This window comes from Rhineura floridana, chromosome 8 (genome assembly GCF_030035675.1).
Source record: "Rhineura floridana isolate rRhiFlo1 chromosome 8, rRhiFlo1.hap2, whole genome shotgun sequence".
Lineage (NCBI taxonomy): Eukaryota > Metazoa > Chordata > Lepidosauria > Squamata > Rhineuridae > Rhineura > Rhineura floridana.
In genome coordinates, this window is record NC_084487.1 from 108,943,146 (window position 1) to 108,968,812 (window position 25,667).

A 25,667-nucleotide genomic window follows, 5' to 3' on the forward strand; every position below is an offset into this window, starting at 1 on the left:
AACCTACCACACCACAGTCTTGCCTAAGTGTTGCTTGACATGGCTTGCAATGCCTTTGGATCTGGCACTGCTGTTATTCTCCAAGGGCTACCAAATTATAAACAAATCCTATATGGATTATCCTGCGTGAAACAACAATTTCCAAGTATTATCAGTGTGGACTTGTGTGTGTTTTATTTTGTTTTGTTACCCACTTTGTTTGGGCATTTTGCTTTGCCCAGTAGTAGATCATACTATTGATCTTTTTTATCTTTCAGTTACACAGTTTTACAACACTCATAGAGAAATCCCAACAGCCACCTATCGGGTATGCTTTAAGTTGGATTCCTGCATTCAACAGGGGGTTGGACTCAATGGCCTTGTGGGCCCCTTCCAACTCTACTGTTCTATGACCCCCCCCCAAGAAAATATTCAAAAGACCCTTAAAAATACAAATGCAAAACAATTGTCATGATCCAACAACTCATTAATATATACACACCTTTAAAAGAACCTGTTCGGTGTCCTTTCCCTGCTAAGCTCTTGCTGAGTTTTTAAAGCGAAAATAAACATCAGCATTCGGATGCTCATTTTCTACATGCACCTTTCATTTGCAGAGCAAATAAGTCTCAAATGATGCATGATGGAGGGAAGGCAAGTTCTTATTTCTGGGCCTGCCTCAGGTTTCTGATATCAGCAACCTGAGGCTGGAACAAAGCACTTCTATAATGTGAGTTCTGTAATGTTATAAGTGACTGTCTGCTAGTTGGTCTTATAAACCTAGTTGAAGGTTATGCTGTGTCTAGTGTAGGGGTCTCCCTGAAAGCTAGGCAGGGTCTCTATATTCAGAATGTCTGATTAGATATTATGTTGAATGTGTGCAGATTGGGGAGTGTGATCATGTCCACTTGCACTTGCTGGTCCCACCCTAGGAAGAGCCCTACTAGATCAGGCCAAAGGCCCATCTGTTCCAGTGTCCTGTCCTCACAGCGGCCAACCAGCTGCCTATAGGAAGCCTGGAAGTAGGACCTGAATGCAACAGAACTCTCCCTGCCTTTGATTCCCAGCAACTGGTATGCAAAGGCATAGTGCCTTGGACACTGGAAGTAGAACATAACCAACATGGCACTCTAACCCCAAATCCTCCTACAGAGCCTTTGCACACCCAGTTATGTTGAATACCTGTAGGGGCCAGAGACAGTGGGTTCTGCCTCCCACCCCATCAGTGCTGGTTCCAGGTTTCTGGGGGCCCTCAGGCACAGTGGGGCCCTCACTAGCACCAGGCCTGCTTATCTCCTCCCACCACCCTTCTTCATTGCTGCATGGGCCAGTCAGCACCACAACCATCACCTCCTCCTCCTCAGTGCTTGCCCATCCCTTCAGCAGCTGGAGGCTCTGAGTGTTCTGTTGCAAGCCCTTCTGCAGCCACTGCTGCCAGAAGCATGTCAGACCTGCATCGTGCAGAAAACTTTGCCTCGCTGACACTGTAGCCGTGGCATGCTTCTGGCGGCAGTGACTGTGGAAGGGCACCTAAGCCTCCACCTACTGAAGGGATGGGTGAGCACTGAGAAGGAGGTAGCAGTGCCGGTGGGCTCCCACAGCAACAAAGGTGGGAGAAGCTGACCAGGCCCAGTGGTGTTAGGCCCCTGTGAGCTCCTGGACCCTCATGCCAGTGCTTGACTTGACACCAGGCCTGCACTGTATGCACATTCAATGAAGAGTACAGAAAAAGTACAAATGCTGGAAGAAGGGAGCTCTTGTAGGGTTAAGGAGATATTTCCATTTTAGCAGGATATCTTTGGAAATACATTAATATTTCATTTCATTTGTTTGGGGGCTGACCCCATGCAAATAATGTGCATGCCCAAGGACTGATTCTCCAGGTTTGGCCCCTACGCTCAAACATAGTTTATATACATTCTGGTGAGCCCCAATCTGCATTAAACTTGTAAATCTGCAGCTCAGCCAACTCTGTGATTTCTATTTTATCATATAATTTGCAGAGTCTTGAAAATAATCTGCTGTGCAGTTTCCCCTCCCTCAGAACTGGTTTGTCCCAGACTCTGTAAAAATAATTTTTAACAACCCATTTGGTAACTATGTGCAATATGAAACAAATTATGTATGGATTCTAAGAGTCAATGCTCTGACCTATGCAGCTGGCAAAGTTCAAGCATGTTACACAAGACTTTTGGAATCCACATCGAGTTAAATCTCACACAAAACAGCTGTTCTCTGAACTCTTTGGTGCTTTGTGTTTATAAAATGTTGATTTTTTCCAAAAAAAAAATTGGTATCTTCTGATAAACCAGTATTTTAGGTAAGAAAGTTGTGACAACGTTATCAATCACATTGTTGGAATGAAAAGGAAGGAATTAACCTATCATTTGGGGGGAAATCTTTTTAAGTCAAGGCCAATAGGTTTTTGTTGTGTTACAATAAATGTCAGTTCTGTTTGGTTCACAGGAAGTTAACAGCAGATGTTACAGAGAAGATAGCTGAAGTTGAAGAAAAAGTGTCCAAGGTGGCAGCAGGAAGCAATAGCACAAACACTCAACTGAATGCCTTAGAGGCAGATGCAAAGAGCTTAGACAATGTTGTGAAAGAACTTGCAGAACAACTGGAATTTATAAAAATCTCTGATGTTCGAGGTCAGTGGTTTTATGTGGGTTTTGGTGGGGTTGTTTTACCTTTATATGTGTATATTTTGCTTTTTATATAAAAAAGGGGGGACCCTAAATAAATAAGTTCAATTTATTTTTAATAAGAGAAAAATCCAACCAAAATCAAGCACTTTTAATTCCCATTGATTTCAAAGGAACAAATTTAAGTTTGTGCTTAATTCTCCCAATGAAATAAATGGGATTTAAATGTGCTTAACTATTGCTTCACCATGCCTTTCATTTTCTTGAAGGACAATGCTGGGAACATCTTGATCTGTTGACTTCCAATGGGATTACATTAGTATGAAAGACCACTGTATTGTATGACTGGAGGCTGCTCCTCATTTTACAATTTCAAATGAGACCAGCCTACGTACTCAATAGTTATCTCATTGGATTTTTGCAGGAGCCTTGGACAGCATCAGCAAATATTTCCAGATGTCCTTGCATGCAGAAAGGAGAGCCAATGCCTCAACTCTTCTTCCTGGGAGTGTAGTAGAGCAGTCAGCTGAAATGCGCTTAGAGGTGGAAAGCTTGATCAATGAGACGGAGGCCAAGTTCAAGGCTAAGCAAGAAGAGCAGTCACGCCTCTTGGATGAACTTGCAGGCAAGCTGCAAAGTCTGGATCTTGCAGAAGTGGCTGAGAAGGTACACAGGCTTTGATGATCCTACAGAAAAGGATCAGAGATGGTGATAAAACAAGAGGAGCTGAAAGACAGGAGTGAAGTAGGATATGTTACATGTAAATGGGATAGTGTCTGCTACAATAGGCAGATTGCAATGGATCACTGAGGGAAATATAATCTTTTACAGACAGTACAAATGAGGCAGTCACACAGAAAATGAAAGCTTTATTTAGGCATTCACCTTAATGCAATTAGAATTGTACGAGGGAGAGAGTGGGGCTATTCTGGGGGGTATCCCCATGTGAAGTCCCTGGTACCATCCTCCCATACATTGGAGGGGAGAGGTCTGAAGTGGGAAGCTTGATGTAGGCTTTCCTTGCGAATTAAAACCTTACACAACAAAGCATAACATCCCTCTTGCTCAACAAGAGATGGGTTCTGTGTACATAAATGAGAAGAGAGTCTAACTGGGCAACTGCTTCATGGAACAAAAAAGACTAGGAGGAGTACTGCTTTGGCCCATTTGGTTATGAATGGAAGAAAGCAGAGTTTTTAAAATAGATGGATCCTGTGCTTTCAATGAGACCTTTGGGTTACAGTCTCAGGCGCGTTCTTGATAAGGAATAGTTAATACCATGCACTGTATATGGCAAGATAGCAGCATGTCCAAACCTAGGTGAAGTAGAGACTTTCGCTGCTCTTTTTGAGAAAATCAGGGGGGAGAGGCAAGCTTAAGAGATTGGTAACCTGTAAACCAGCGGTACCCAACCTGGGATCCATGCCCTCCAGAGGGACCGGGAAGTCATCCTGGGGGGCCATGAAGAGCCAAGAGAGGAATTATTTTTTACAAAAAGTCTTCAGGACAGCTGAAACGAACTGAGCAAGTGCAAGCAACTTTCATTCCCAGCTCCTTCTGATAGAGAATATCAGAAATAATAATCCAATGGCAAATCCAATTATTGCAGAAACTGAGCCCATTGCTACTCCTGTGGGACAGCCTCCCTTTGGTGTAAGGACAGCCTCCCTTTGGAGGGGGGGGGAGTGAGAGAAAAAAGAGTTGGGACCATGTGCATTTGCTTTGAAATTTCACTGCCACCACAGGTCACTCCAAGAAAGGACCTAAAATGGACACACAGACCACTTGACTCCATTCCTCCCTCCCCCCTCATGTCCTGAGTGCCCTCCATCCCACACCCATGGCTGCTCCTCTTTACTCTTCCAGCTGCTCTTACTTGCTGCCCTCTTTTGACCTACTGAACCTCTCCCCCATCCACAACTCAACACACCTCCCTCTAACCTTGCCCCCTCCCTTCGCATGACTGCTTTTTCTTACCTCTCTGCCCATTTGCATTCAGCTACTCCCACCCCCAGCACCCAAGTTTGCTCCTATTTTGATTTTGCCTATAGGCTTGTGTGAACCATGTGTTTAAATGTATTATGTATTTATTGAGCTTTACCTTCCTGCTAGGTGGATTCCTCTCTCTCTCCTGCCTCTGTTTCTCTGCCAGCCTGCAAATCATGGTGATGGCCTGAGTAGCAGCAACAGGAGGCGCAACAATTAACATGTGGGGGGATTGTGAATTTTTTTGAGGTTAGAGGGGATCCCATACTCATAAAGGTTGGGAACTGATTTAAACTATGGAATTCACTTCTACAAGATGTGATGATGGCCACCATTATAGCTGGGTTTAAAAGGGACATATTCATGGAGGATAAGGCTATCAATGCCTACTCATCATAATGGATAATACTGTCTTCAGGATCAGAGGCAGCATGCCACTGAATACCAGTTGCTCAGGCACAGGAGCAGGAAGGTGCTGTTGCATTCATGTCCTACTTGTGGCCTTCCCTTAGGCAACTGCTTGGTCACTTTGGAAACAGTTTTTTGGTGTAATCTAGCATTGCTCTGGTGACTAATGCCCAACCTAAATCAAGATTGCCCAACTAGGGGTCAAATGGAGAAGAAATGCATCATTATATTTGTTTTTTTAAAACTACTTTCAAGGTTAACCCTTTCCCCGTTCACTATTCCCCCCCCCAAATCCCCACCCGGAGGAAAATTATAGTGCCTTGCAAAAGTAATCAGACCCCTGACCAATGCTCTCATATTACTGAATTACAAATGGTACATTGTAATTTCATTCTGTATGATATTTTATTTTGAAACACTGACACTCAAAATCAATTATTGTAAGGCGACATTGGTTTTATGTTGGGAAATGTTTGTAAGAAACATAAAAAACTCATTCATTCATTCATTGCTTGCATGTGGAAGCTCCCAGTTTATACAGATGAAAGCAATTGCCCTATCGAGGATGCAGTTACCTTACAAATGGCCTCCACCTGTGAACCATTAAAGTTTCTGTCACATTGTCAGGATAAAACCCCCACAGTTGAAGGATCATTGGTCCAGCTGTGGATCTGAAGGAAAGAAGACCAAAGAGCATTCTACAGAAGTGAGAGAATGTAATACAAATGCATAATTAGGAAAAAGGTACAAAATAATATCCAAGTGTTTGGATATCCCAATGCGCACAGTTGGATCAATAATCAGGAAGTGGAAGCTACATCACACCACTCAGGCACTGCCAAGAAAAGGCTGTCCCTCAAAACTCAGCACTCGAGCAAGGAGACTTGTGAGAGAAGCCACAGAGAGGCTAACAATTACTTTGAAGGAGCTACAGAGTTCAGTGGCTGGGAGTGGAGTAATGGTGCACCAGTCAACCATATCAAGAGCTCTGCATGACACTGGCCCGTATGTAGGAGGGTGGCAAGAAAGAAGCCGTTGCTCAAAAAGTACCATCTGAAAGCACATCTGGAGCTTGCCAGAAAGCATGAGAGCCCCAGCTGCAATGTGGGAAAAGGTTTTATGGTCAGATGAGACCACGGTAGAGCTTTTTGGCCAAAACTCAAAGTGCAATGTGTGGCACAAGCCTAATACTGCCCATGCCTCAAGACACACCATCCCTACCGTGGAGTATGGTGGTGGCAGCATGACACTGTGGACATGCTTATCAGCAGGGATTGGGCATCTTGTTAAAATTGAAGGAAGGCTGGATGGAGCAAAATACAGGGACATACTGCAAGAGAATTTGTTTCAGTCCACTAAAAAACTGAAGCTTGGGAGGAAATTCACTTTTCAGCAGGACAATGATCCCAAGCACAAGCCAAAGCAACACTGGAGTGGCTCAAGAACAAAAAGATGAATGTCCTACAGTGGCCCAGTTAAAGTCCTGATCTCAATCCCATTGAGAATCTGTGATGCTATTTGAAAATTATAGTCCACAAGCGACATCCAACCAACCTGCATGAGCTGGAGCGAATCTGCTGAGAAGAATGGGTCAAAATCCCTCCGGCTGGTACATACCTACCCCAAAAGACTTCAAGCTGTTATCGTAGTGAAAGGTGGCTTTACCAAATATTAATACGTGGGGGTTGCAAGCAATATGTTTCAGAGTTTTGTTTCTTACAAACATCTTCCAACATAAAACCGTCACCTTACAATAATTGATTTTGAGTGTCAGTGTTTCAAAATAAAATATCATACAGAATGAAATTACAATGTACCATTTGTAATTCAGTAATATGAGAGCATTGGTCAAGGGTCTGATTACTTTTGCAAGGCACTGTATATGTGTCCATAGTTTTTCCTTTTGAACCAAATAGTTGGAGCTGATTTTTGTCAAAGATAGGGGAAAGTAAACCCCCCACACACACACACATGCTGTAATTCCAATCCAGATTAGGATACCGCCGACCATTTTTTTTTAAAGTTCAAACAGACAGAATCTCACTCATGCATTTCTTGATCTCATCTGATTTTACCCTGGGATGGGGCAGCCATCTTTTTTTCTCCCATAGCATCGTTTTCCAGGCACATTCTCTCTCCAAGAACACTGTTGGGTGGCTGCAGCTACCTGAGCTGCCGTTTGAAGCAACAGTAAATATATATTTTTTTTATGTTTAAGGGAGAGAAAAAGGAAACCACATTACCTTGTATTTTAAAAAAGGTAAGACCACTCTGTCCACTGCGAAAGTAGAATTTCATCTATCACTATAAACGTTTTCCTCCTCCAGCCACTGCAAAAGGTGGTGGTGGGAATGCACTTTCAGCAGTGCTGTAGCAAAAAAATAACTCATTGTAAAGCTGTGTTACAAAGATTATTCTCTGCTCTCCGTGGCTCCTTGGGAAAAGATTACACACCACTGTGGGGATATTTGATGCATTTATTTGCTAGTAGCTCGGAGAGGTGGGGAGAAGTAAACATTTTCTAATAGCCTTCGCTGTTTCTAGAGCTCCCTACAGAATGCAAAGTTCCAACTGCAAGGAGACGCAGGCTGCTCCGGGCTGTTAGTGTTTTAAGGAGGTGGCTCTTGGTCGTGTTTTGAAAGAGTGATAACCCCCGACTTATTCCTCTGTCTGATCCTGTCTGCTGCAGACATGTGGAACACCGCTTGGAGCTTCCTGTGCTGATTCAGAATGTGGTGGCCTGAGCTGCCGCACTGAAGATGGAAAAAAGAAATGCGGGGGGCCAGGCTGTGATGGATTGGTTACTGTGGCTCACAATACCTGGCAGAAGGCTATGGATTTTGACAGAGACGTACTCAGCGCTTTGGCAGAAGTTGAACAGCTCTCCAAAATGGTAATTCTTTTTTAAGTTAGTTCAAATACTAATGATTAGAATGAAAAAAGTGTAATCAGCAGATTGTACAAGTTTAGACAATAGCAAACAAAACATTTTGCCTAAATAATTTATTCTTTCCAATTGCATGATCCTGATGAGTACCCTCATAGACAAGATCTGGCTTAAATGGAGATTCCCATGTGTACTTCATGCATTAGCTTGGGCTGTTTAAAAGACTATCATGTGTATGTACATTGTTTTAGGAGTGTTCTCTGGCTTTTATGAATCTTTTGCACACAACTTCAATGCCAATGCTTTCTCAGTACCTTTTTCTGGACAGTTTTTTTTAAATTAAACTGGTTTTGTTAGAAATTGTAAATAGTGGCCCATTTATTTCACTTAGGTCTCAGAAGCAAAACAGAGAGCGGATGAAGCAAAACAGAATGCACAAGAGGTTCTGCTAAAAACCAATGCTACGAAAGAACAAGTAGACCGTAGCAACAAGGATCTGAGGAATCTGATTAAGCAGATCAGGGAATTTCTGATGAGTAAGGATTGTTCTAATTTGGTTGAGCCGCTGCTATGGCTCTCTTGTGAATAACCACTTCCTCTTCTTGACCTAGCACTTCAAATCCTTCCTCTAAATGGGAGCACAGAGTGGCTAACAATACAGCACACACAAAAATCAGAAAGAAGGTTGATTACATTCCACCTTGTGTCTCAATTGTATGTGGGGGAGGAGAACCATGTCATTTGGGAAGTAGTTCCATAATTGGGGGCCACCAACAAAAATGTCCTGTCTCGCATCATCACCTGTGTAGCACGAGTTTAATTCAGAATAAGACACAGGGCATCCCTAGCAGATCTTAATAGACAGGACGGGCAGTACTAGAGAAGGCACTGTGTCGGGTGCTTGGGTCCCAAATTATTTGTTTGTGCTTACATTTATATATCTCACCTTTCCAGCAAGGAGCTCCCCTCCCCAAGTTATCCTCACAAGCCTGTGAGGTAGGTTAGGCTGAGAGACAGTGACTATCCCAAGGTCACCCTGTCAGTTTCATGGCTAAATAGGAATTTGAACCGAGGTCTTAGTCCAACCCTCTTACCACTACACCACACTAGCTTTGTATACTAATAAGGGGTTAGATTTTATTAGAATCCTGCAGCCAAAGATTGGACGGGTTATTTCAACTCAACATATATACTTCAGTTTCCTCACCAATTTGTTTCCTAGCTATTGTCTCTCCTTAGTGTATCATTCCTTGAGTCCATGCCCTAGTACGTCGTCCCTCTCTCCTTTCCTAGGCTCCTATGTTTTCCTGGCTGCTGTACAGGCCTGCTCCTGGCCCTTCTATCTCCTGTCATTAGACCTCTCCTGCCAGCTTTAGCCAGCCGTAATCAATAGCTTTATCAAGGACTGGAAAGTTAAAGTCTACCTTAACAAAAAACACACACAATGCTCAAAGAGGAGTTAGGGTGCACATATGAAATACAAAATAATAATAAATAAATACACATATATTGTTAAACCAACATAATATTACTACTAGAATTTTACATGTAGTATTGAATCAATGCCCATATAAGGTGAAATACAAAACACAGAACAGAGCCATAAAATTCTGCAGATGTAATAAATCAATGCTTATGCAAGATGCGATACAAAAGCGAAGTGCAGCCAAACGCATTTCAACAAAGTCTTCTTCAGTAGCCTTGTTTGGTTTTTTTAAAAATCCAGAGACACTCACCGTTAGTAATTAATGTCTAAACATGTTTATTTTACCCTTTATAGTCACAAGGTCACTGAAGAAGACTCTTTGTCGAAAGTCGCTTGGCTGTACTTTGTGTCTCATCTTGCACAAGCATTGATTCATTACATCTGCAGAATTTTATAGCTGTATTCTGTTTGTTGTATTTCACCTTATATGGGCATTGATTCAATACCACATGTAGAATTTTAGTACTGATTTTATGTTGGATTAACAATATATGTGTATTAAATGTTTCTATTTTGTGTTTCATATGTGTACCTTAACTCCTTTTTAAACACCAATATCTTTATGTCTAACCCACTTTTCTCTGCCAGGTAATTGCTGCCAGTGATTTCACTACTATCACACCATTTCACTGTCTCTTAATGCATTACAATATACATTTGATCTGAACATCCTCTCAAGACAGGAAAAGACGGAGCAATGTGAAGTATTGCTTTCCTCCCATTCTGTGATATGTACAGATAGTGCTGAAGTGGCTTTATTAACGGTACTTTGTGTTCTGAGAAACTGCTAATACCAGCTGGATAAAAGTATTTAGGTTTTTCTGGGAGGAAAGTACTTTGTTTACAGAGTACATACATGAATCCACCCACAAAGATTAACTTAGGGTAACAAATAGGAATAATCGAAAATGCTGTGAACAGGTTGAAATGCTCACTTTTGACAGCATCCAAGATTGCTGGCCCAGAACAGCTTATATGACTGCTTCAGCTCATCTCGCCAGCCTGATTAACTTGCATTCTCTCCTTTTTATGCCATTATGTAGCATTGTTACTGTACAGGAGAGAAAATGACTATGCAGCACTTAAAAGATACCAACTTTTACTAGTGCAAAATGTATATGCAGAAACAGGATGTTTATCTGGCACTTGGAAAACTCTGATTTATACACACACACTGCCTTCACCCATGTTAGAGAAGGAACACAGCCACTTTAGTTTACATAAAACTATGACATGTCAATTGATCAGAGGTTGAAGTAAGTTGAATGTGAGATGGAAATAACCTGGATAATTACTTCTCTTATATAAAGAATAAAGTGGCTGTGTTAACAATAGAGCAAGCTTATCTTTGTTATGAGATGATTGGTGATTAGAATTCACAATATGCCTGAGACCAGATTGCCACATTTATTTTTGGTATTAGTTTCACCTGCCATTGCCATATGGCAAGCCTTTCTTCCAAATACTGAGCCACATGATCAGATGCAAGATTCCTATGACATCTTAGAAATTCATCAAAGCTAAAATTCTTCTAATCTGAAGAGTGAAAATTTCTCCCTTAAAAAAAAAGCAGGTGCCATCTGGTTTCTGTTTCTTGCATATTGTGTTGGACTATCATTTGTTGTCTCTATACAGAATAAAACAGAAGAGAGCTAGCCATCTTCGGTTGTCTTACTCATTGTTTGTTTGCCATTTCAACAGAAGATAGTGCTGATCTGGACAGCATTGAGGCAGTTGCTAATGAAGTGCTCAACATGGAGATGCCTAGCACACCTGAGCAGTTACAAACACTGGCAGACAATATTCGTGATCGGGTGCAGAGCCTTTCTGACGTTGAGACTGTCCTACAGCAGAGTGCTGGAGATATAGCAAGGGCAAAAATGCTGTTAGATGAAGCTAAAGAAGCCAGGTACCAAGTGATGACTCCCTCCCCCTCCCCTTAAGCAGGCTGTCTTTTACATCAGCAGAATCCTAACAGAGATTGTTATTTGTGCTTCAAAGGGGATACAATATATAGGAAAAGAATACAGTATTTAGTGAACATGTTAAGAAACTGAAAATAAAGTTTAGCCTGTTGCATGTTCTTTGAAATAGAAAAAAGCACCTATTTAGCTTTATTATTTTGTTGCTATTGATTTCCATTCATAGTAAAAGTGCAACAGATGTTAAAGTTACTGCAGACATGGTGAAAGAAGCTCTGGAAGAAGCTGAAAAAGCCCAAGGTGCAGCTGAAAAGGCCATCAAACTAGCAGATAAAGACATACAAGGAACACAAGACCTGCTTACCTCTGTGAGTTTTGATTACCTAAATGTTTTGGAAGCAGTCACTAAGGCAGCGAGTTATGCCCATAGATGCTGCCAGGCAGTTCCCCTTTACTACATAATGCCAGAGGGCAAAAAAGGATGAAGAACCAATTGCACCTTCTCCTGTCATTTGCCCTTGCTTCCCCTTTATGTGCAAAACCACATTCTGTTCTGCCCTAACCATGCCACACAAGTCACATCAACTGCAAACAATTCTCGTAACACCAACGTCATAATGGATTGCCAGTACTGGAAGGTAGTTTATCTCTGTGTGATAATCTATCTTATTAGTTATTATTATAACTAATTATAAAAGTTTATTATTATTATAAATTATTATAAAAGTTATGTTATTTAAAGCAGAGTTTTAATATATCTAGGCTTGTCTAGAAAATGAAAGAAATGGAGAAAACAAAAACAGGAGATTCACCGCCTGGAACAGCTTTGCACAAATGTGGAAGAAAACCTTCATTGCTAGTGTATTGGCCCCCAAATGGCCACTGTGCCCAGTCAGATATGGTAGCACAAGCATCACTTGCTTGTGTTCAGGTTGTTTGTCTTGCTGTCTCAACAATCTCACTTTCCCTGTATACCAGAGGCAATGGGAAAGGGTACCAAAGGACTATTCTGTCAGTGATCTGGTTTAGCGCTCAAGTCTAGAGATAGACAAGGCAATCACAGGGTCAAAATCAATGGAAAATATTCCCAGAAAATTCTGGAAACCAATTTGGTATATTAGTTGAACTATGCCAGCACTTCTCTGAATTAGAATACAATTCAGCCTTTACCCCCCACCATGATGGTCTCAAAAGCATAGTTTCAGTATTCCCCTTATATCAGGTTGTAGATCATAGCTGTCAATTTAGGCAAGAATTTGCTGGGAGTAGGACAGTCAGTATCCTGGCAGAATCCAAAGTGCAGCTCTGTTTTTCCAACAGCGGATAAATATGGTAGATTGCAGATAAAATTGCAACCCTATTCACCAGCCTTCAGTTCTTAATATCAAGGATGGGCAGAAGGTGGATCTCTGAGTGGTTTGCAGAAGATCAGCAAGGATTTCTGCGTCCCAATTATTTAACACCGGCAGCAACAAGATTACTCTTCCCGGTCCCCAAATTATATAGCTGAAATGAAGAAAGTGCGGTGTAACCAGGAGTGGATTTTTGCATGGAAGGACTGGTGAGCTCTGTTCTGGTAGCGAAAATAAATTCCTGGTCTCAGAATTTTTTTAATTCTAAGTGCAGATCTTTTGCACCAGGATCTGGTTGATGGACCTTGGGATTGTAATTAAAAAAAGTTGTAGCTCCTGCAAGCATGAAGTCTGCATGCCCCGTCTTGATACAGTTACACATAGTACCTGGTCAGCACCAAGATTCTTTCAGTGATGTGGCAGATTGGTAGCCACATCTTTGCTCAAATCATAGGCACTTTTTCTTGGTAAACTGGATTTAATAATTAGCAGACAAAGGCTGAAGGAACTGTTAGTGCCGAACTGATTTGGGGCATGGGTTTACAAGACAGAAAGCTACCGTTTGCACCTTGTTCCATGAAGCCACTGCTGCTTTTCTCACAATTCAGTGCACCAAAACATAGCCACAGTGATTGAAATCAATAGGATGAAAGTGCTTACTTCATACATTGTAATGGAGGAACCCTACCTTAATGGTAGAGCACCTGCAGAAGATCCCAGGTTCAGTCCCCAGCATCTCCAGGTAAAGGTGTGAGAGAACCCTGCCTGAAACCGGAGAGCCCCTGCCAGTCAGTGTAGACCATACTGAACCAGATGGAGCAATGGCCCGACTCTGTAAGGTTGCGTCCTATGTTCCTTCATGCTCCATCAACACCATTTGTATGGTGGCACTTCCACTGTTTATGCCATCTGGTGTGCAACAAGATACATTCAGAGATACCATAGAATGACACATCATGTATTGCTGTACTCTTAAATTTAGGGGAAAGGGATTTATTTTAGGTGATGTGCCATACAAGTGTACTGTATAGAAGACCCAAACAATTAATGAGCAGGATACTCTTTCCTTCCATGGCTAATCCCTTACTTTTACATCAAGACTGCAGGTTCCTCCTCCCACTGAGCCAGAGAAAAATGTGTCAGCCATACAGTACCAACATCCCATGTCATTTGAAAGGAAAGGGACAGAAGTATCACCGCATGCAATTGATGATAAAGGCTAGGAAAAAGAGGAAGAGAAGCACAAGTTTATCCTACAGATTTAAAATTTGGCCAACGCTTTGAGAGCATAAGCTGTCCAAGCTTATCTGTTAAAATACTACTACTGTTTTTAAAGAAATTTGTGTATGCTATTCTCATTTTCAACCTGTTAGATTGAATCCGAAACTGCAGCTTCGGAAGAAACTCTGAACAACGCTACTCTGCGCATTGCTGAACTAGAGAAGAACGTGGAAGTACTTAGACAAAAGACTGCTACGAACACAGAGGATATCAGAACAACTGAACAAATGGTTGCTACTGTGAATCAAAGTACTACTGATATTAAGATGGTAAGTTGAAGTTGGAGATACCCACTTCTGTGCACTCTGCCCAAGATGTGTGTGTGTGTGGTCTTTGCTCAGTACTTCCTTGCTCTAAGGCCATAGTTAAAAGGTAAGGATGTCAAAGCATTGAAGGCAATTTCTGTATGCTGAGTAAGACTGCCACCTTTTGTCTCAATCTCACACTGCAGGTGCTAGATAACAATGTGGATAACAAGTACAAAACAGTAGAAAGCTTAATTGCCAAGAAAACAGGAGAGTCTGCGGCTGCCAGGAAGAAAGCAGAGGCGCTACAGAATGAAGCTAAAACATTGCTAGAACAAGCAAACAGCAAGCTTCAACAGCTCAAGGGTAAAGACATAAAAGGGCAGTTCTTTAAAAACTGTCGTACATTCTTAATTACAGCTGAACACTCTTGGCCTCCTCCTAAACCCATTTCTACAGCACTATGACGTAAATCATCATAAAAAACAGCTGTTTCTCTTTTTTTATTGGAAGCCTCCACATTTGGTAAAGCCATACCACTAATACAAGATTTAATTTCCTTCGATTTTCATCTTTACATCGGCCCCCATTAGAATAATCCCAATTCTTATGTCTCTTTTCCTTGCAGAATTGGAGAACGCATATGAGAAGAATCAAAGAGTTCTAGAAGACAAAGCCAAGCAAGTGGCGCAGCTAGAAGAAACAGTCCGTAGTCTCTTGCAGGCCATCAGCCAAAAAGTTGCTGTTTACAGCACATGCTAGTGAATGATTGGAAGAGGGAGCAAAAAAAAAAGACATGTAAATCCTAAGATAAAGGAAGACAAGTCTTAAACCAATATACATTCTTTTCACACTTTAAGGCCTGGTAACCTGACTAAATACCAGCTTTAATATCCTTGAAACCAAAGAATTTTTCTTTTGCTATATAAAATAAACACTACTTTTGTAACAAAGTATATGATTCATTTAACCAATGTTAATTAACCCTTTAAGTACTCTAATAAAATATTGGCTTCAAAAGAAGGGATTTTAAAACAAGTAAATTTCAATTTAAAGAGGTCTACTTAAGAATTTATGAACCCAGCTCCAAACCTCCCTCCACTATGTCAGCTGATGTTAGGAAAGCTAAATTCCTAGTCCATATAATAAAGCCACAGAGGGCCAAAAATTTGCAGCGTGAGGGGAAAGGACACCTGGAACAAAGAGAGAGAGATTGTAACTTCTTTCATCATGTTTTGACTATTACTATGTCAGGTACTTGTTTAAGTTCTCCTGGAGCAGTTAGTAGTTTCCAATTTTACCTGCAATAATTAGTTTTGATACTTTGTACTTGTATTCTTTGGAAAACAGAAAATAAAATACCCTTTTAACATTAGTTGAGGTGTCTGAATTAGTTTACAGAAGAGGAACACGAACCCTTAAGACAATTGGTTAAGTTTCTTCTAACTTTCAGTGTTATAACTAGTGGGCACGGCTTCAACCTTGCCCCATTTGGTAAAAAGATTCATTTTACTAATCAAAGAAAACCTTTCAGCATTTACTGTGCTTTTGCCCATGTTTCCATCTCCAATTTTAATTTTGAAAATTGAAAAGAATAAATAATCTAGAAATAATAAAGAATCGGATAAATCTTCAACCCAGAGCCACCTGAGAAGCAAATCCTGGTATTCAAGCCTTTTCTGTTTCTCATCTCCCTCACTTTTGCCCTTTGCCCCCTCTTACTTTCGCAGGTTCTTTTATTGGCACAGCCTAGAAAATCTTGTCTGCCTGAGCCATTAAGGTGCTTTTGAGCAAGTCTCAGCAAGACCATGCAATGTGTGTGCACAAGTAACATGAAGAAAGTATTGTGGAGGGAAATCTATGGTTGTGGTTGCACATTTCAGACAATAATGCTCAAAGCCAGAGGAGTAGTGACACAGATTAACAACTCAAACTACCTTAGCAGCAATCTCAAAGGCTATATTAAAGTTCTCTGACCTGTGCACATGCAGATGGGCATATGAAAAACATCTATTAAAAAAACTAGCATTCAGATTGGATAGAAACAAATACCTCATTCCCTCTAGATCGACTAGTATCTGCCAGTTACAGATCATAAAACAGGTTCTATACACACAATTCTTCCCCTATTTCTAAGAAAGGAAGTGTTAAGCATTCCACCATTTAAATGACCTGGTATTCTGCTCATTATGTAATCTATATCTTAGGGGTGTGCTACAGATACTTTTTCTACAAATCTGGAGACAAAAAACAGTGATCCTCCACCATAAGGGGTGTGTATGTCATGAGATCAGTTTTGTGAAGCACTGGCATAGGGAGAGAAGCAAGGAAAATGCACCTTGGATTCCATGAGCTGTATTCAGCTGTGCGAATGAATGGAAACTCACAGGAGTCTGCCACTAGAGTGCTAATAACTCCAAAGAAGTTGGTCTGCTTATGCAATAGTTTTGAATAACCTATTCCATTTGCAGAATAGTGCTAGTGCTATTTTCCTTCCACTCATACATGCCATTTTAATGCATTTCCAAGTAGTATCTTACTCCTAGTATATCACATAGTGACAGGTGACAAGAAAACAAACTGGGATTGTCATGGTAGGGTTTTTTAAAGTAATCATTCTATTTAAATCAGGAAGGCTTGAAAAGGTGTTGGCTTTCTACTTAGCATTTCATGATCCTAATTTCTCAATACCAAGCATCATCACACAGTCCTGAGGCAATCTCTCCCATGAGAATTCTGCATCTATACTAAGATATGAACAAATAAAAGTTAATTCTCGCCTTTGCCTTCCATTCCTTAGGTACAAATCTTGTTGAAAACATGGGTGGCGGGGGAGAAAGAGAGAGACCAAGTAGCTGAAGATCTCTACAAACTTTGGTGCAAAACACTACATCAGGAGATAAGAAAATATAACTGTAACCAACATATCTTGGGAGAATTCAAATTCCATCTTTATCCAAACTATTCATCCATCCAAAGTGACATATTTTGCAACCAAGAGGCTTATCAAATGAAACTGAGCAAAACAAGGTTCTTACCAATTAATTTCCATCCAATTTTCGCTTCTCCAAAACAACTTGATCTTCTTTCAGAAAGTTTCAATAAAACATGTTTTTCCATTTTATAAAAATTCCTTGATGTAAATGGCTCTTTATAGAGAGCAAAACTAGTTTTATGTATTTGTCATGTATCAAGGAAAACAGCTGGGAAAAAGTCTAGCCTTAGTTAAAAATGTGATGAAACCTACTATCCTTTTCACTTAAATTACCACAATAGCATTGTGTAAAGGTGACAGTGGCATATTTTAAGTATCATGATCTTACAATATCAGTTCCTCAGCAATGACAGAACAGCAACACTGGATAATACCAGAAATTATATTTTGCCCAAGTACATGATGGGACTGTACAACCTTAAGCTGTATTGCTGTAGCTTGTCTTCTGAAAACCTAGACTGTCCTAACAAGCAGTAATGCAAACTTGTTTATTATACAGCTGTTGGGTGATTTCCCCACTCCCATTTGTTTAAATTCACTGATGTTGTAAAGAAAAGTTCACTTAGTTAAGTCCTAGTTGTATTCAAAAGTCCCAGCTTTCCACAAAACCTTCAGTCAATTTTCACAGGAAAATAGGCTTTGTACATTATAGATATCCTTTTGCTTTAGAAATTGATCGCTTTGCCAAATGACGCTGCTAGATTGGCTTCCCTGAAGGCTTCAGATACAGTCTGTTGAGAAAAAAAGAAAGTAATTAGGAAGATAATTATAAGAAAATTTTAAAAATGCAATTATCTGGATCTTTAAGCCACATAAAGACAAAACTGCCAGACCATTCACACCAACTTACTGGATGTGCATGGCAAACTCTGGCAACGTCTTCACAGGATGCTCCATACTCCATTGCAAGAGCAGCTTCATTAATCATTTCCCCAGCACCCTGAAGAAGAAATGATGATGATAGTAATAAATGTAAGAGGTAAAATTAGAGTACACCTTCAGAGAACTGTAAATAGGGCTCCATGTCTTCTGTGCCTTTAAAAGAATGTATCAAAATTTGGTGCCACAGAAATCTGAATTATGTTAGCTTAAGTTATGCAAATATATAGATACTTAGCAGAGGGTTTAAGGATGTCACTCAATGAAATCATAAACTATACAAGTACTGATTAATCAAATTTTCATATGAACTGAAAACTGTTCCGAAGAGGAAAGCATGCTTTATAGATGATACATGTGTATATTGCATTAGCAGCCATCTTGAGAAAGAAAATGAGGAATGCCTCTTCTAAGATGACGCCTGCCTCTTTTTTTTCTATGCAATAGCACATAAAAATAAATAAATCTGTAGTCTGATTAATTGCAGACACTTTAAAAACTTTTGATCATTTAATCAGTTCATCTATCTCATTGCTTCTACTAATAATGAGTTGTTCAGGACACTGAGGCACTACTTTTGACCACCGGAAATTCAGTTGTGCTACCCCTGGGTTTGGAGGCCTTGCTTGCACACCTTCAAAAATATCTTCACAGCCATAAGGACGAGAAACTTGCTTTTAAAAAAACATGAAAGCCAGTATTCTCAGAATGTTTAGGTTTGTGCTTAAGACCAAATTCTGTGCTTTTTTCACTGCACTCTGAGAGTCCTAAATGTAGACCACATGATGACCCCTTTTTCATGTTCTGGTGTTTTTTTTCTTGTTTTTTTTTTAAGAGTTACATTCCACTAGCTAATCCCATGACTTTAAAATCTAACACTGTGAAGCATGGATTAAGAGCAAAATCATACAACATACTGTATAACTGCAGCTAAGTTAACTGTTCTACACTTCTCAGCTACCCTAAGAACATAGTAATGGCACACCACCTTTGGGAACTTAGACGCTTCAGTACACCCAACAGACTCAAATTCTGCAATGAATTAAGTTATGCAAAAAGGCATGTGTTTATTGTAATTGCCTAGGAATGCACCATTTGTTATGTCATTCTAACATTATCTTCATAAATTCTATCAGGAAAGGATAAATAGAACATTAAGAGCCATATAAGAAGAACAACAACCGGCTAAAGGGCAAAGTTAAGGACCTGTGATAAACATAATAGTCTTAGGGATATAAAAATATTGTTTTAATTCTTAGAAGCAACCAGCAAACATTTAGATGTCAGCAGTATACATGGCTGCATGTTATGAACACCTAATCATCAGAAGCAAAGATATTCAAGATTCTGCAGGATTACAAGAGGACTTCCATCAGACACTCACTGCGCCTAGAATATGAGCTCCCAGCATCCTGTCTGTTGACTTGTGACTTAGCATCTTCACCAAGCCGTCCGTGTCAGCATTTGTCTTAGCTCTGCTGTTAGCAGCAAAAGGAAACTTGCCAACTTTGTATTCTATCCCCTAAAAAGTAAAGAACTATTAACCATTGCTGGAAATTGTCTTTTGCACCTGGAAAAAATGAGGTAGGACTTCTTTGAATGCATGTAGGCAAAGGTTTAGTAAGGCCCATGTATGAGCCAAGGGTTGTTTTTTTTGGGGGGGGGGGCTCACATGCTACTCCATATAAAAACATTCCCTACATGTAGAAAACTAGATTTCAAGGAGGAGATTCTGGCCATCTCCTCAACATATAATTTCCAAGGAATGTTTTGTATGGAGGAGCATTTGGTCATAGAGTCCTCACCTGTGGTGCAGCCCACAGTTCACACTTTAGTGTGGTCCAAAGAAGACACAACGCTTAGAAATCCATGTGGAGGTATTTCTGCAATTACTTAGAAAGTGGAGTGAAGGCTGGGCATTTGATTTAAGGACCAAAAGGGGCACACAGGTGAGGAGTCCAGAACTCTTCACCTTCCTGCAGTTTTCTTTCAGTTGAGGATCCAGTAGCAGAAGCAACCCTGGCTAAGAGAAAAGCACTTGGGGAAAGGGAAGTACACTGCAGGTTTAACTCTTTATGTCCTCGCATCCCTTTTCCTCATAAATTGGACCCCCAACTCTGGACCTCTTTCTACATGACTGTGGATAAAGTGTGTTCAAAAAATGCCACAAATTCACTGCCTTCATGTTTTGTTTGGCCCTAAAAACTCAGCCAAGAGAAGAGGTATGTTTTTTCCCAGAGACAAATCCCACCAATAATATGTAAAAATTACTTGCTGAAAAGCTGGGTGTACAACGGAAGTACTTAAACTGCCTATTCATACAAAACATATCTGCTATCTATCACACGGCTTCCCTTGTCATGCACAATATCTATTGATCTTTTATCTGTGGTCAGTAGGAACACACTATGAACCCTAAAGAGCAGGTTGCTGCAGCCTGTTTTAGAAGCGTCAACTGACCAATACGTGTTTGTTTCTCAAATTTGTAATCTGCTTTTCCACCGCTCAAAGCAATTAACAACTATTATACAATAACTCACTAATAGGCAAAAAAACCCTTGCAATTTAGGAACATACCTATAGCCAACAGATATTTCTATTAAACTTTAAAAAGCAGGGAAATTGGGCAGCTATAGTGAATGCACCGGGGGAACAGAGACCTGACCTCTTCTCCGATATATTGTACTGTCCTACAAATTTGTAAAATTGCAAACACAATTTGGGTTGGTCTTTTACAGTCCAATCCACTTCCTGTGTAGCTTGGAAGAATTTGGTAACATCCACACCAGACCTTTAGATAGTCATGGCTTCCCCCAAAGAATCCTGGGAAGTGTAGTTTGCAAAGGGTACTGAAAGTTGCTAGAAGAGGCCCTATTCCCCTAAGAGAGCTACAATCCCCAGAAGTGGGCTCACTCTGGCCACTGGACATCTGTCAGGGGAATAGGAGTCACAAACTACACTTGCCAGGATTCTTTGGAGGAAGCCTTGACTGTCTAAAGTGAAATAAAGGTCTGGTGTAAGTGTGGCCCCCTGATTAGGCAAGTCCATCAGCTGTGAGTCTGGCTTTTCGAGCACTGACAATTGGTTCTTACTGAGCATGCCCGACTTTATAATAGACTTCAATGTTAAAATTCTTAAATTAATTGAAAATCAGCCATGCATTTTTTAAACTTTTAAACTGCAGAAGATAAAGGTAAGAGTATGGGCCAAGGTCAGTAATAGGATCACAGATATTCTGTGAACATGGCTGATTTTTAATTCATTTCAACAAATTATGAGACTATTGACAGAAAAAAGTCCAACAGAGGTATGATTTTTTTTTCACACTTTGAACTCTCGATTCTCTGACTGCTTTGTGTATTACCACAAAAACTTTGAGGGTTGTTAAGCAAGTGTTTCTGAGTTCAGGATTATAGGTTTTGTGAGATTTCATTTTGAAATGAGCTCATGGGAAGTAACAGAATGGCATGGCGGGTATTTTCAATTTAACATTGCAGAATGTGAAAAATCCATGCTGGCTATAGTATACAGCCACTATCTTGGCTGTATAATATATACACATACTTGGGCCGCCCCCCCCGCTCACTAAAGCTCCCTTGCCCCCCGGTCCCCAGAGCTCCCCCTTCCCCCATGAGTCCCTTCTCAAGCCAAATCTCACTCTTGGAGGGCTGCTGCCTGGCTCCTGTGCCCTAACAAGTGTCCTCTTTCTCCGCATGGGTCACCAAAGCTCCCCCTTTTGTAAGTATTACGCTTACATATACAAACACAAACACAACCCCCCACATAAAAATAGGTTGGTAAATCATCGACTTCCCAGGAGGAATCGCTCCGCCTGTGCAGCCTTTGGGACGAGCTCCTGTCTCAGAGGAAGCTTTTTCAGTTATAAAACTAGTCAGATTTTTTTTTGACTGGAAAAAACTTTCTCCCTGGTAAGGGAGAAACGAAGAGATTATCCACAGAAAGCTTCGTTTTTGTTTGCTGGACTGGAATTCATTGGAACTGCCTATGAAGGAAGGCAGCCAGCAACGTGGAACGGAACCAGGGATTACCAACAGGCTCTAACTGATCAAGTGAGCCTTTTTTTTTTCTTTGAAGAAAAACGGAAATTAACAGGCAAGCATCCTCCTGTCAATTATAATCATTTTGTTATCGTTATTGTAAAAGAGATTTGTCAAAGAGTTAGCAACAAAGAAGCCCTGGGTGAGTTATAACTTTCTTTTTTACATACGGAATTAAGGAGGAAGAAAATCGAAATAGCCTATCTTTGTTTTTATTGCAAAAAGCTGGCATGGAATTGAGCATTTTAAAGATATAAACGGATGAGAGGCTGCTAATTAGAAGAGAACATCTGATTTATTTGACATTTGTGTATTATATGTCTGGGACTATTTTTCTGGTCTACTTTTTTTTTTCTTGGCGAATCTGCTTATTCTTTATGCTACTAGCCATTTGGACGCTGTGAACTAAATTTGTTTTGGACATGTAAGAGATAAGGCCATTCGTGCTGTCTAGAGGGTGATGTCATCTGGCTTGCAAAATTAACTCATTGGTGACTGGAAAAAGAAACAAACTGTTCTTTGCTTGAGTACAGTGACTATATTGGAAGGGGTTTTGTTCTTTTGGTTTCAAGAATGACAATCAAGAAGGTCACTGAGACCCTGGATGTTCAGGAAGGGTTTCTCTCTCTAAATATGTTTCAGAAAATAATGAATGAGATCAAGCTAACGAAACAGGTGCTGGGACAGACTAGGCAAGAGATGAAAATTGAAATTGGCAAAATAAGACAGGAAATGAAAGAAATTCAGGATTCTATAATTAGACAAGAAAAAGAAGATGAAAGAAAGATCATAGAGAAGGCTCAAGACTTGGAGATTGGAATAGATTTATTAAATATGGACCTGGAAAAAGATTTGGATTTTTTGGCTATGATGGATCCTATAAACAAATATTGCTATTTGGAATCTAGTGCTGTCCCTGAAGGAATTGGTGAAGAGATTAGAGATAAATATATTAATGGCTCGAAAAAATTCCTGGATTGGAAGGATTTGATGGAACTTGAAATAGAGAAAGCGTATAGAATTAATTCCAGATATGTGACAATGGAAAAACTCATAAGAGATGTGCTGGTGCATTCTGTAAAAAAGAGGAACAGAGACACAACTTTACAACAACATTTCAGTAACACATTCAGAATTGATGGCAACAAAATATTTGTGATGAAAGAAATTCCTATCAGACTCTTATTATATGACAATGGCAGCAAGATTATTGGGTGTGCAAAGACGGAAGATGGAATCATTATGACAGCAAGATTATTTGGTGTGCAAAAATGGAAGATGGAAGATGGAATCAATATTGATAATGGGAGAAGAGCTATTGAAATTATTGGACTTAGTAGACCTGATGAGATAGATTAATTGACATGTTTATTTGGAGAAAAATTGATGGATATATATCTCAAGGATTAGTAACTTCTCTTTGACTTTTTTGGGAAAGAATAAAATGATGTTAATGAGATTTGATACCAATCAAGATAAACACTGGAGGAAGTGAGTGTATATTTTTATTAAGAGACAGGTTTGTTATATATCATAGACCTATAGCTAATCTACGACAAATCGGAAGTCAATAGTTTTTATTGTAATAGTTATTAATTTGTTTTGTTTGTTTTGTTTTGTCTTTGAAAAATTTGAATAAAAATGAATTAAAAAAAATAGGTTGGTAAAACATCAATAAAATCAATAACACAACCAATTGGAACTAATTGCAGCATATTTACATGTCAGCTTTTGGATAAAAGGCAGGAACACTTAAGATCACCTGAAAGACACATATGCCACCTACTGGTGTTAAAATATTTTACATTCAGAACTGCAGCAGCAAAGCTCAGCTTCCATGGTGTTCTCAGTAGTTTTCAACAGTAGTTTATTTATGGGGGCCTATCACCTGGCTCCCCCGACCCATTTTTTTTTTTTTGCAAAATCATGGCTCTCTATAGCTATCTAAAACAGTAGTTGACGGGACTATCATAAAAGGCAAAGGTCCAGATTGCCTCTCCTCACCTCTATAAATCAAACACTGGCTTTCAAATAATCACTGCTTCTCCCAGCTACATTAATCTCCATTAATTTGGGGCATACACAAAAAAATTAATCTGCTCTATAGTACGTGTTTTCAAAAAGAAATATAGACCCAGTTCATACAGAACACTAAAGTAACTGTGGCTAAGTATGTACACCCAAGTGTGCAGGTACTCTCAGCAAAATTTGCACCACCTCACTCCTCCCCCAGCAGTACTGCTGCCACACTACCCACAGCCAAGCCATGTTCTGGCTTAGTGTTGTGTCCAAACCTGTGTTGGTTTGTCTCCCCCAGACAAACCATGAGCAGTAAGCCAAGAACAAACACTGGCTTAGCATTACATGCAAACAGCCGAAGACGCACTGTCCTGAAAGCAAAATGAAAGAAACCATGAATAGTACCTCTTCTTTCAGCTGTTCTTCAGATTTTCCAATCCAAGCAACTTCAGGGTGTGTATAAATTACTGAGGGCACACAGTTGTAGTCAATGTGAACTGCACCTCCAGCTATTCCCTCAACACACAAAATACCTTCATCTTCAGCTTTGTGAGCGAGCATCGGTCCAGCAACTACATCACCAATAGCGTATATGCTGCCAGGTAAATGAAACAGAATGAAATATTGCAAATGTGTGTATATATATATAATATAATAGCACAATGTGAGCTTTAGACATACTGTCCTGAATATGCATAGAATAGAGTAAAAACTATCCAACAAAAGGGGAAATGGTATGTTCTTTGATATCTGTAATCTTATTTGAAACTTCTCATTTTCCAAGGTAAAACAGTTTTGAGCTACAGTTTCCTTTATTCCAAAGGCAACTGAGGGCCCATAGTAAACAAGCCTGTTCTTCTTGTGGTTTTCCAACTTATATTACCTATATAGCAATCAGTGTACCTAGCACATTTCAGAGTAACACAAGCCAAAACAGGAGATCAATATAATCAATCACACTTACGCTATGTTCTAGCACTAAACTAGAACTGGTTTTTAAGTGCATCGTGTTAACAGGCTAATAAAACTGCATCTTAGCTTAAAATATATCAACTGAGGAAATTAAAAAAAGATTTCTAGTAATCCAATAAACCATCTGACTATTTCACTTACTTTGGAATTTTGGTTTGGAATCTGTTGTTGATAGGGATTCTACCCCTGTTATCTAGTTCAATACCCACATCTTCTAGACCAAGATTCTTAGTGAAAGGTCGCCGACCAATGCAAACCAGAAGTACATCACAAGTAATCACTTCTGCCTTGCCACCAGCAGCAGCTTCAATCCTGAGGAAAAAAGGAGTAGGAAAGTGAACAGAGAAGCAACATACTGTTAATGCTTCACCTGTAACTAAATCCTGATTGCTCCTTTTTATGTAACAGCTATGTATCATGACGTGGATAATAGATTAAGGCCCTGCAAGCCATACCAGATTTATATGTTTTTATATTCATGTCAGAGTGACTACACCAGTTCTCCAAAAATTATCATAAACATAAGAAACATTACGATCAGCTTATAATGGTT

The 25,667-nt window shown here is 40.0% G+C and overlaps 2 protein-coding genes across 4 annotated transcripts in view; one reads left to right on the forward strand and one right to left on the reverse strand.

Annotated features, from left to right (window-relative positions):
- The window catches only part of LAMB1 (laminin subunit beta 1), an 87,942-nt gene extending 72,376 nt beyond the window's left edge, over window positions 1-15,566 (forward strand). The window contains exons 26-34 of the mRNA XM_061640349.1: window positions 2,446-2,630; window positions 3,049-3,290; window positions 7,708-7,911; window positions 8,297-8,441; window positions 11,093-11,300; window positions 11,540-11,681; window positions 14,039-14,215; window positions 14,398-14,557; window positions 14,820-15,566. Of these exons, the coding sequence (XP_061496333.1) occupies window positions 2,446-2,630; window positions 3,049-3,290; window positions 7,708-7,911; window positions 8,297-8,441; window positions 11,093-11,300; window positions 11,540-11,681; window positions 14,039-14,215; window positions 14,398-14,557; window positions 14,820-14,953 (1,597 nt within the window). The 3' untranslated portion in view covers window positions 14,954-15,566. The remainder of the gene's footprint in view (window positions 1-2,445; window positions 2,631-3,048; window positions 3,291-7,707; window positions 7,912-8,296; window positions 8,442-11,092; window positions 11,301-11,539; window positions 11,682-14,038; window positions 14,216-14,397; window positions 14,558-14,819) is intronic.
- DLD (dihydrolipoamide dehydrogenase) overlaps window positions 14,680-25,667 on the reverse strand; it is a 33,059-nt gene continuing 22,071 nt past the window's right edge. The window contains exons 10-15 of one of the 3 annotated variants that reach the window (XR_009764482.1): window positions 25,256-25,426; window positions 24,548-24,737; window positions 19,450-19,587; window positions 18,037-18,126; window positions 17,230-17,917; window positions 14,680-14,949 (exon numbers count right to left, since the gene is read on the reverse strand). Coding sequence is in view for 1 of the 3 variants with exons in the window: in XM_061640350.1 (XP_061496334.1) it covers window positions 17,852-17,917; window positions 18,037-18,126; window positions 19,450-19,587; window positions 24,548-24,737; window positions 25,256-25,426 (655 nt within the window). In the remaining 2 variants the exon portion in view is untranslated. Of the gene's footprint in view, window positions 17,079-17,120; window positions 17,918-18,036; window positions 18,127-19,449; window positions 19,588-24,547; window positions 24,738-25,255; window positions 25,427-25,667 lie in introns of those variants that run through there. The other 2 variants (XR_009764483.1, XM_061640350.1) reach the window with 2 other exon arrangements.